The sequence below is a fragment of the Rhinichthys klamathensis genome, unplaced genomic scaffold, assembly GCF_029890125.1.
Source record: "Rhinichthys klamathensis goyatoka isolate OS25496 unplaced genomic scaffold, OSU_Roscu_1.1 h1tg000410l_1, whole genome shotgun sequence".
NCBI lineage: Eukaryota > Metazoa > Chordata > Actinopteri > Cypriniformes > Leuciscidae > Rhinichthys > Rhinichthys klamathensis.
In genome coordinates, this window is record NW_026606910.1 from 586,705 (window position 1) to 599,004 (window position 12,300).

The 12,300-nt window shown below is 39.4% G+C and overlaps 1 protein-coding gene across 4 annotated transcripts in view; it reads left to right on the forward strand.

The window, feature by feature from the left end:
• The window catches only part of asic1b (acid-sensing (proton-gated) ion channel 1b), a 196,035-nt gene that overhangs the window by 128,609 nt on the left and 55,126 nt on the right, over positions 1–12,300 (forward strand). Inside the window, exon 1 of one of the 4 annotated variants that reach the window (XM_056234956.1) lies at positions 7,456–8,153. The exons of 2 other annotated variants lie outside the window; for them this stretch is intronic. In XM_056234956.1, coding sequence (XP_056090931.1) covers positions 7,494–8,153 — 660 coding nt within the window. In that variant the 5' untranslated portion in view covers positions 7,456–7,493. Of the gene's footprint in view, positions 1–7,455; positions 8,154–12,300 lie in introns of those variants that run through there. One more of the 4 variants, XM_056234955.1, reaches the window with a different exon arrangement.

Sequence of the window (12,300 nt, forward strand, 5' to 3'; positions counted from 1 at the left end):
TTCCGATTTATAAAACCGTGCGTACGCCAGAACCTGCGCAGAATTCACTTTATAAATCCCGATAAATCTCAGTCAGCGGAAGATTGTGCGCACACGCGTCTCCTCCCCGAAATAACCATATATGGAGCTTACAACGCCTAGTTTTACTATGCATATCCTCATCTGCATATCATTTGCATATGATTATTCATCCACGTGATAACATGTTTAACGGTATAGACATTAGGAAAATATGAAATAGCCTAATACGGATGTGCCGTCACATTAGCCTACATTAATACAAATAATTTAGTAGCCTATCCTTGCCTTGTTTTTGAATAAATAAATCAAATAGTGTAAAATACATTTCAGAGAAAGTTTTCACAATCTTTTCCACTGACCAAATAGTATTTTTTATTGATTTATATTTTTAATGGAAACAGATAGACTGTTGTGCATTATTTGCACAAAACTATTTTCTCAGACAATCTGCTATAAGCAATTATCTCTTTAGTTAAAACATTAAAACACAGCATGCCAGAGGAAAAGTGTTCAAAAGCATTGCTTCCACAACAAATATTTATATTTATTGAATATAAAAAATGTTGTAACTTCTCAGTAATGATTTCATGTTTAAGTGTTTAACTCCATCAATGACAATGGCATATTTAATCTAAATGTTTATATCAGAAGTAAAACAGTTTAAATCATTCTTTTATTTATTTAAACTGTTATTGTGAACATGCACTGTTTTTATGATTAGGACTCTGTCGTTAGATAGGCGTTAGTTTCACTAAACGGCACAATGCGCTCACTGGCGCGGACATTTAAGAAGGGATGAATATTTGCCTCAAGTGATATGCTTGGTGAGTGAAATTATATTTGTATTATCTTTCTGTATAGCCTATGTATAATTTTCTTTAGATTTTCTGTCTAAAAGTGACCAAAAAGACATTTAACTCCAGCTCGCCATCGGTGTCGCCAAACTGCTCCGTCTCCAAAACGTTCGTACGCATGGGTCAGAGTTTGCGTGCAGGTGCGCACATTTTTCCGTCAAGTTTGTTTTTATAAATCACAACTTATGCGTCGGAAGTGGCGTACGCCTCTTTCAGGGCCTGTTTTGTGCGTACGCAACGGTTATAAATGAGGCCCCTGATCCAGAGAGTATTTTCACGCAAGACAGTAAGAAACCACCCTAGCAACCACTTAAAGCAACTTAACAACAATATATCAATTTCTGCAAACCACAAAACACCTTAAAGACTGCATAGCAACCCCCTAGCAACAACCCAGAGCAAATTAGCAACTGCATAGCAAAGCCTTGGCAACACCCAAAACACCATGGCAACAACCTCCCAGAACACGTACCAACATTAACCAACCAGAATACATTGGCAACTGCATAGAAATACCCTGGCAACCACATAGCACTAACAACCTCTATAAACACTTCAGCAATTACATAGCAAAACCCCGGTAACCACTTAGAAATATACAGCAAACCACTCAGAATACATTGGCAGCTGCATAGCAACTGAAAATGACTAAGGACACTTTAGCAGCCACAATGCCCTAGCAACGACCCAGAACACCCTAGCAACTGCCTAGCAACAGAATACCATAGCAACTACCTAGCCACATACCAACGCACTTTCAGTTAAAAAAAAAAACATAAAAACACCCTAGCAACACAAAACCAACTCATCAGAACAACTTTGAAACTGCATAGCAACACCCTGGCAACCACTGTGGTATAATGGCGGTGAGTTTTACATCCACATGTATCTTCAAATCCAAAGCGGTCGATCCCGAACCTTACAACGGAAGACGTGCGGATCTCCTACAGCGGGATTCTGGGTAGTGGAATGGCATCTGTGTTGATCCATCATGATTCTGTGGTATTTGTCAGATGAAATTGCTCCATGTGCTCTTAAAGACAGCACACACAAATGCTTGTGTTATTGATCTAGACGAGCGCACTGTTTATTCCAAATGTTTGTGAGCGCTTCAACAGCCGCTTGAGTTTGATAAATAGATCTGTAAACGCAGGCTATAATTTAACTGTTGAAAATGCCGTCAGCGCTGCGGATCCTCCAGATCTCTGCCTTAAGGAAGACGAGGAGGAAGATTCCAATTAATTTTTAAATATCTAATTTGAATTTTAACATTCGCACACAAACAACGAATGAATTAAACATGTTAGCAATATACTGCATCAAGTGTATAGAGCGGGGACGAGAATATAACTAATTAATGCTCTGATTCCAATAATCTTGCGTTTGTAATAACAAAAGCAGCATAATGTTTTCATGAATATTATGAAGGTGAAGCGCTTGTGTATGTGCAGTCATGCTGTTTCTCATTTCAGTTTCAGTGTTTCCCAGCACAGTAGAGACGGTCGAGGAAGGTGAGGTCCTGTGCGCGTAACCTCACTGCACAAGAACGTGCCGCTCCACCAAAACAACTTATTTAAAGCGGCGCGTGACCCTCGCGGCCCCACACCAGCTGTCTTAGCAATCATATCGTTCCTCTCGTCCCTGGTCCCCGCTTGTTTGTGTTGGTATTGTTTTTGCGGTGTGCGATAATGCCTCTTTTGTCCTGTGTTGTTTCTGTAAATGCAGTGGACTGATATCATCTTTATTTATTTATGATTATTCAAAGTGCTTCGGAGGAGGAATATGAAGAAAGAAAGTCACAAAGTATCTTTATTCACAAAGTATGAAAGAAGATATTAAACTTCTTTATTCATTGCTCTTTCATTCACAATTTCAGACTTGACTTTTGTCTTTTATATACAGTATATATACAGGGTTTGAAATTAACTTTTTTACCCACCGGCCAATTTGGCTACTAAATTTTTAAGTTACCGGCCATTCAGAACTTCTACTAGCCAAAAAAAAAAAAAAACGAGTTGAGCATTTGTGCTAAACCTGCGCAGATCTGGCTTACAGGAACTTCACCAGTAAAGTGAGTAAACATAATAGCACACCAAATTGACTAGTGATTTCACAGTAGATTTTTTATTTGTATTTTTTAAATTATTTATTTAAGTGTACATTTTCATTTTAATATTTCCATAAATCTTTAAATTTTTCATTTATTAAATATAACATTTTTATTTGAATGTTTTAATGCAGTTTTTATTCAATTTTGCATTTTCATTTGAATTCATTTTTACATTTATTTATTAAACTTTACATTTTCATTTGAATATTTTATCGATACTTACATAAACATGTCAAATCAAATATTTGATTTATATTATTTAATATAAAAAATATATTTATTTAATTTTACATTTACAATTTAATCTTTACAATTATTGTTCTTTCACAATGATTTAAGACCCTTGTCTTAAATATAACTGGCACTGCTTATAATTAGCATCATATTTATCAATATGCTACAGTACTCCAAGTATCAGACTGCTTTACTGCCACAACCAACAGGCTCATCTTTCTATTTGCGGTTCTCGTAGTTTAGTGCTCGTTAATTCCAGCACTTGTGGTTGTGCCAGCTGGTTTCATGTTTTATTCTGGATTTGTGCCACTCGAGACCAACCGGTCTCATTAAATCAGTTTCCATAAACATTTGCAGGTTTCCTGGTGTTAAATAATGCGATTAGTGCCCAGTAGGCCAATTCAGATGTTAGCCACAGAGTGGACGTCATTTTCTCACAGCAGTCGTTGAATCAAATCACATACGTGTAAATGTGTGTGTGCGTCCACATGTCCATGGTAATGGGTCTTCATGCGTTTTCCCTGGCTGCCAGTATCCATGGTAACGACAGGTCTATCATCGCTGACGGTCGAGAGGGTCTTGAGTGGAAATGAGGGACCATCTCCATGCGCTTCAGATGACATACCCGCCCTGAAGGCACAGAGTCGCCGTACGGCAACATATCTACTGCCCCCTAGTGTCTGAAGAAGATAGTACTTGCGTTTGCTGTAGACCTAAATGAGAGGATGACCACAACAAGTATGAGAAATACCAATAATGGTGCTTGACTCAGCAAATACAACTTGGTAAATAGCAAGAAATTACATTTTTGTTTTCAGTGCGCTGTTCCTTTAAATCTCTCTTTGATTCCGTACGTTCCCTCAAGAGTGAGGGGCAGATTGAATGGAGCGTGGAGAAACCTGTTGAGGAGCTCTGGAGAAGACTTGGGAAATATATACGAGCATGTTGAGAATTCATTTTCAGAGGCAGCTTCAGGCAATCAGACTGATTGCATTTTCAAGTGTTGTGGGTCGACATTGGGGAACGTGTTTGGCAGGGGGTCTGGATGCTTCACACGCTGAGCTCTGCTGCCATCTGTTGGAGGAGGATGCACTGGGCAGCTTTTGGAAGGTGACTGACTGCATGGCCTTTGCTTTTATTGGACGTCGGTCTAAAACAATGGCCAATTTTGAAAAGGTAATTTAAATGACCTGCAACTATACATTTTTAGCTACTTTGAGTCTCTAGTTTCTCATGCAAAAAGCTGTTTATAATTTAAAGTGGCTAAACTACAGTAACGCTACAGTTTCACAGTAAAACTTTGTGGGCAGTTTACTGTAGTTGTAGCTACTGTAAATGATGAGTAGGCAGTTTGCAGAAGAATTGTTGAAGATTTTAAAGGTTTTTGTGGTTAAGTTTTCATTCATTTTGTTTTCAAACCAGTTGTTCTGTATCTCAATTAGAGTGGCAACATATTTATGTTTAAAAAAAAAACATTATTATTTATTAGCCATTGCATTTGTGTTTTAACTTCCTGCTTATTTACTAAAGCTACATATGAAAGCAAGGGACATTCTAGGAGATTGCTAGATAATTACTAGAGATGCACCGATACGACATATCTCCGCCAATACGATAGCAAATTATTCAGAATGATTATCTACTGATAGTTTGATTTACTTAAGGAAAAATATCTCTACCAAATAATGCTGTAAACTATACTGGGAACCCTCTCATTTGGTACATCACTATAATATTAAAGGTTACAATTAACAACAGAGGTAATATATTCAACTGCTATTTATTTTCAAATATATCATATAGAATAATTTCACTGAAATGATAACCGAAATGTTTGTATGCAACTCGGTTGCACATAAGGTAGTTTTCATAAACGCTTGTCTTCATGACAAATTTATTCAAACATATAATTACCAGTAAATAAACTTCTCTCTGTTTTTTATTGCTAACTAAAGAACTGTGAACATTGGATAACTTTCCTGAGGTAAATGTAACGTTACGTGACATTGTTCACAAGCAGTTTTATTGACATATTTCCACAATTGAAACACAGATTGAGACATGATACAGATTTCGGTAAGTTGTACTGTGTCTTGCATGTTTTTCAAGCTTATACATTGGAAGAAAAGACAGCAATCTGAATTTCGTGATAAAATGGACTGAATTTGAAAGATGAGACCTTGTTTTTTATCAGAGGTAACAAGAGCATCAGTGTTGTGCCTGAACGCTCAACGTTCATTCTGGTGTCTGTGAAAATTTTACATTTCTGTGCAAACTTTGCCCGCCGATAAAATAATTGCTGTAGTGGTTGTATATGGGTTGTGGCAATAATGTAAAAAAAATATAATTTTGGAACCGTGAACTTAGTTCAAAATTGTGAAGTATGACCTATGAACTGAACTAGTTCATTTTAAAATTTGTGAACTGAACTTTGAACTAGTTCATGTAGAAAGTGAACTTTCCCAACACTGCAGAGCATAAAGCTCATTGCGATTCTTGGATGAGAGGCGTCCTACAAATAAAAAAATTAGGACTTGGCAACCCTGGCTTGAACTACGGGTGATTCATAGGGTCAAATAGAGCCTGCTTTTATGTAGCTATTTTTTAACTGTTAATGCATTATTTCATCAGCCCTTAATTCAACACAAGAGAGATTTTCTCCACACACAGTATGAGTTGCAGTCTGAACATGTCTTTCCACACCCTTTTGATTGACAGGATATAATCGGCCCTGTTCATTGGCTGTTTTTAAACAATCAGACGATGACTTAACGATGACTTAAAGTGAAAATAATAGCTTTTATCGGCAGATACCGATTATTGACCGATACATCGGTGCATTTCTAATAATTACCTCAAACACCCCCACCACAACCCCCCCCCCCCCCCCACATTTCTTTTTATATTTATATATCATGCTAAAATACTGCTTTTTGGAAAATATAACTTTTTTATGGAAACAACACTATTTGGAAAATAGTCTCATGCTACAGTAACATTTATTTAAGTTTGCTTTTATAACTATTCCCGACAAGAGTCATTCTTGCTCCATTGCATCTAAACCACAAAGTTAATTTCACCCTTAAGGAGTTCAGTTAAAGTCTGTTGAATTCTGTCATTTCCTCCAGTCAAACAAAAGAAAGAAAAACTCAGGTTTGTCACGAGTCAACATCGATCAATTGAGCAGCTGTGCAACGAGACACTGTATATTTTAAAGACAGGCAGCCGTGCTTAAAAATAACGCCTCCGTTTTACTTCCAAATAGTGTGCTTTGAAAATAAATCGAATGAATGCTTGACTCTCTGATTCTGCCAGAATCAATCTTGCACAATCTAGGATAGAAAACATGCAGCTGATCACGAGGGGTCTTATTTGTGGAATTTCTATGTAAATTTCTTAATTTGAACAAATAAATCCATTCTTGTGCAAATTGTCCCATTGAAATGAACACAAAATGTATGCAAGATTCCACTCGTGTTCCATGAACTGTGATGATAGAATTGATTAGTAAGTGCTGATTTCCTTTTCAGTGCATGAGCTGCTTTGAACAGGAAGTTTAGTAAAGCGATTGCATGCTAGCTAATAAACAAGCACACGCGCATCACGACAATGCGCAGGTTTGAGTTAGTGTGCTTTAGGCTTTCATGCATGGCGTCGTACAGTATCTGTTCACCTCTGAGCTACCGCCACACACACACCATGATGCATGCATGTTGATATCTTGGCTTTCCTCGAAACTCTAGAGTGTTTATTTATGAGCTGATAAAGCTGGGGCGGTGACACATTCAGTATATTCAGTATATCAAAGCATGACGGCTGCTGTGCTTTTTATCACCTAGGAAAGAATCCCATGACTCTGTGCATCTGGATTCATGAACCAGATATTATGAGATACAAACGACCCCGGATTATGAACGTGAGGGCATAAATGCGCAGTGAAATGCGATCTGGTGCTGACATCAGATGCAGGTCGCACTGGGAGTATTCCCTGTCCGAGGGAGGGAGTTCGGGGCCATGAAGTGTATAACATCCCAACAGCGCCATTCCTCTTCAGATGTCCCGATGCGGATGGAGAGACAGATTACAGGGGATGTCAGAGCGCTCAACACCATTTCTGAAGAGAACAGTGATGTTTTCCCATTCATAGTATCTGGATTGGCTTTTCTGGGGTTGACGATTCATCTAGAATGTCCTCCAAAGTGACTTTTTAAGTGTAACCAAACACCTTTTTTGTGTATTTCATTTCACTATTGACCAGTTTTTGGTTTAACACCATGGTACGAATCACATGCACCATCTCCTTCAGCACAGACAACGAGCCGGACGGCCGCTCGCACGAAGACAGCTTCGACGACCACTACAAGCGAGTGGGGTGGTCGAGAGATGGCGAGCATGCCAAGTACCAGGAGGAAGGCGAAGATTTGGAAGCGTACGACGGGCCGGAAGACGAAGAGGCACCCGACCTCAGCCTCACCACTTTTTTTGGCGGCTGCTCCCTCCACGGCGGCAACCACGTCTTTGTGGAGGACAAGCTAAGCGTCCGCCGGGTCATGTGGACGGTGGTCTTCCTGCTGGCGGTCTCCATGTTCCTCAAGCAGGTGGTGGACCGCATCATCTATTACCTGCAGTACGACTATATCACCCAGCTGGATGAGCGCAACGCCAAGAACATGATATTCCCCGCCATCACGCTCTGCAACATCAACACGTTCCGGCGCTCGCAGATGAGCTACAGCGACCTGCTCTTCATGGGGCCACTGCTGGGATACGAGGACAACATGGCGCCGGGAATCCCTCTGGCCCCGGAGCCCGACAGGCAAGGGTCTCGATTCAGCCTCGCAGAGTTCTTCAACCGGACCCGTCACCGCATGGACGATATGCTGCTGGAGTGCAACTTCGCTGGGAAGGAGTGCGGTCCAGAACACTGGAGAGAGGTAGGACAGTCGTCCGGATAGACTTGTATTAAGTAGGAGTCGAGTTTTGGGTCCCCTCCGGCGCTCAATCCATTCTCGGCGTGTTATTGTTAGGGCGGCTGACTTTATTTGTGAGAAGATAAATGGACTCGGCGCACTTGAGGCGTCAGAGAAGATGAATAGGGGTTCTCACTGTATCTAACAGGAATCAGAAGCCATTTATTCTTTGTGTTCAGCGTTGCAAATGAAAACAGCATCTCAGACCCCCATTATTACCCTTTGACTGCTCATGATTGATAATTATACGCTGTAGCTTGCTTTTGTATAACACATCGGTCTGTTTCGAGGCCACTCTAGGGATTTTTTTTCCTCTAGACTTGCTGTTAAATTTTCGGCAGTGTGGAAATTGGTCTCTGGTGAGACGGGTTTGCATGGATTTGTCAGATATGACAACAAGGTTATTTTGCATTGTTCTTCAGGCTCGTGGATAGGGTTTTTTGAAGGATAAAATCAGGTTTTTGCAGTTGGTTTCTTCAAAATGAACCATTATAAGCTGGAAACTTGAATGAAATGCCTAAGCTTTTGAAGAATGTTTTTTTTTTTACTTTTGCAATATATAGTGTATACATACTGAAATAGTGGTAGAAAACAGATGTATTAATACAAAATAAATATTTATTTAGAATTTGACTAATTATTAAATATTTTAATAACTTGCCAAGTCCAATCCAAGATGATTTGAGAAACAACTTGTCTTTATAACATTGTAAAATTGTATAATTATTTATCATTTATTTTTGTATTTTATTAGTGTTGAAAAATTGATCACGATTAATCGCATCTAACATAGAAGTCTTTGTTTTTAAAAATAAATGTAGATATATATATATATATATATATATATATATATACACTCACCTAAAGGATTATTAGGAACACCATACTAATATGCTATCTGTGTTTGACCCCCTTTCGCCTTCAGAACTGCCTTAATTCTACTCGGCATTGATTCAACAAGGTGCTGAAAGCATTCTTTAGAAATGTTGGCCCATATTGATAGGATAGCATCTTGCAGTTGATGGAGATTTGTGGGATACACATCCAGGGCACGAAGCTCCCGTGCCACCACATCCCAAAGATGCTCTATTGGGTTGAGATCTGGTGACTGTGGGGGCCATTTTAGTACAGTGAACTCATTGTCATGTTCAAGAAACCAATTTGAAATGATTCGAGCTTTGTGACGTGGTGCATTATCCTGCTGGAAGTAGCCATCAGAGGATGGGTACATGGTGGCCATAAAGGGATGGACATGGTCAGAAACAATGCTCAGGTAGGCCGTGGCATTTAAACGATGCCCAATTGGCACTAAGGGGCCTAAAGTGTGCCAAGAAAACATCCCCCACACCATTACACCACCACCACCAGCCTGCACAGTGGTAACATGGCATGATGGATCCATGTTCTCATTCTGTTTACGCCAAATTCTGACTCTACCATCTGAATGTCTCAACAGAAATCGAGACTCATCAGACCAGGCAACATTTTTCCAGTCTTCAACTGTCTAATTTTGGTGAGCTCTTGCAAATTGTAGCCTCTTTTTCCTATTTGTAGTGGAGATGAGTGGTACCCGGTGGGGTCTTCTGCTGTTGTAGCCCATCCGCATCAAGGTTGTGCGTGTTGTGGCTTCAAAAATACTTTGCTGCATACCTCGGTTGTAACGAGTGGTTATTTCAGTCAAAGTTGCTCTTCTATCAGCTTGAATCAGTCGGCCCATTCTCCTCTGACCTCTAGCATCAACAAGGCATTTTCGCCCACAGGACTGCCGCATACTGGATGTTTTTCCCTTTTCACACCATTCATTGTAAACCCTAGTAATGGTTGTGTGTGAAAATCCCAGTAACTGAGCAGATTGTGAAATACTCAGACCGGCCCGTCTGGCACCAACAACCATGCCATGCTCAACATTGCTTAAATCAACTTTCTTTCCCATTCTGACATTCAGTTTGGAGTTCAGGAGATTGTCTTGACCAGGACCACACCCCTAAATACATTGAAGCAACTGCCATGTGATTGGTTGATTAGATAATTGCATTAATGAGAAATTGAACAGGTGTTCCTAATAATCCTTTAGGTGAGTGTATATATATGTAGTAGGGCTGTCACTTTACGTTCGAAAATCGATTGCACAATCGATCCGACCAACCAACACAAGTTTCGAAAACGAAAATAGGGAATTCGATTTTAACTGCCTTTTTTTAACCAAAAATGTGTTTTAGGTGGACAGATCAATACAGTACACAGAACATGTAGGATGCTGAAAAATAATAATGTCTTTTCTGTTCACCAAATGCTTTTTAATATTCGCTATTACTTCAATGCAAGTGAACAAGCGCACCGTTATTTGTTGCGTAGTGACGTGTGTGTTCAAGAAAGCCAGAAATGCGCAGATTCTGTGCAATACGCTGTATTAATATTTCATGAGGACTCACGAGTTGCGTATTTGCGCTAAATCCGCGCAGATTTGGCTTACACGAACTTCCCCAGCAAAGTAAGTAAACACAGAAACACGCCAGATTGGCTCGTGATTTGACAGCGTTCCCCGCCGAAGTTCATTTTTACCCACATTTGTCGGGTCGGAGGGTGTTAATCTCAATCCCTGAATGTTGCACTCCTGTTTGTCATTGTCCACGAAACTTCACGCCAATAAATCATCAGGAATATTGCTGACTTGTGCGTCTCAAGCCCTCTTTACGTTCGTCCTAATGCCTGTTAGGTGTCCGTGGATTTGCCTATATTTGGTGTTGAAAATGTAAACGTCTTTAGATGGAAAATCGATTTTACAATCGATTCAATGAACACTTATGTCTCAAAAATCGAACAGGATTTTTTTCACAAAAGTGACAGTAATGTAGGTATATATATATATATGAAGACTTCAGATGCAAAAGCCTCTAAGTGCCATCTGAAATTTCCTTCTAAAATTAGCATTTTTATCAAGCTCGTATATTTAGGTTCAGTAATTTCACTTTAATGACAATCAATAGGTAATTTTCATTGCCATTAAAGTGAAATAACTGAACATAAACATACAAGCTTGATAAAAATGATCACTCTAGAAGAAAATTTCAGATGGCACTTAGAGGCTTTTGCATCTGAAGTCTTCATATACGTATATACACATATATTATATAAATACAAACTCTAACTACATTAGATGTCATTAATCACAATTAATCGATTTGTTTACAAAATTTGTCACAATTAATCGATCTAATTATATATATATATATATATATATATATTTTAAATGTTTTTGTTATAAAGACTATTGTTATAAAAATGGGTTTTTATACATGAAAAAAAATGCATCTGCATTATTAAACTGAAAGAAGCTCCCTTGCAGTAAAATCATCATAACATATCGCTGTATCGTTTTTCCCTCAAGAGCGTGTCTGAGTTTGCAGCTAATCCCTTTATGTTGATGAAAAGAAGGCTGTCTGTCTGTGAAATAGGCATTTTGTTTGTCATTGTTGCTGATCTCAAGGTTTCTAGCCGGCGCTCATAACATTCGAGATCTCCCGCGAGTCGAGCTCTTATTGAGCTGAGTGAATTATGTGGTGCTACGCCGTAAAGGCCAAGAATATATCTGGTAGTGCTTATTGAAGAAGCGGTTTAGAGCTCTTAAGTATATTTAGTCTCCTGCCTGGTAAGTGCATATGGGGTTTTAAACGCCGCCGGCCGCGCTCTGATAATGAATGTTTATTATCTGATGCCTCCGGTGGGATGTATTATCAACCTACTTAAAAGGTGCAGAACGGATAATCTGCCATATGCACACAAACAAAGCATCCCACAAGCATAAATACATGGTATCTGGATTATATAATCCACATTTAATGGTTCAACTAGCGTATCAGCTCATATTAGCCGGCTCAGTCAGTCAATGCTAGTGTTCTTTGCTAATCACAACCTTGTTTGCTAATCATTCTTGCGACACTAAGAGTGTGAGTTCACTGTTTGTGAGTCTCCATCGATTGACAGATATTTAGAGGAGCGCTCGGCCGGGTCGATATGAGGTGGGGCTGTGTCAAGCAGACGGGCAGCTCATCTTTCCGTCTCGGGGCAGAATTCGAGTCCCACTTCCTCCAGCTCCATTAGACAAGGATCT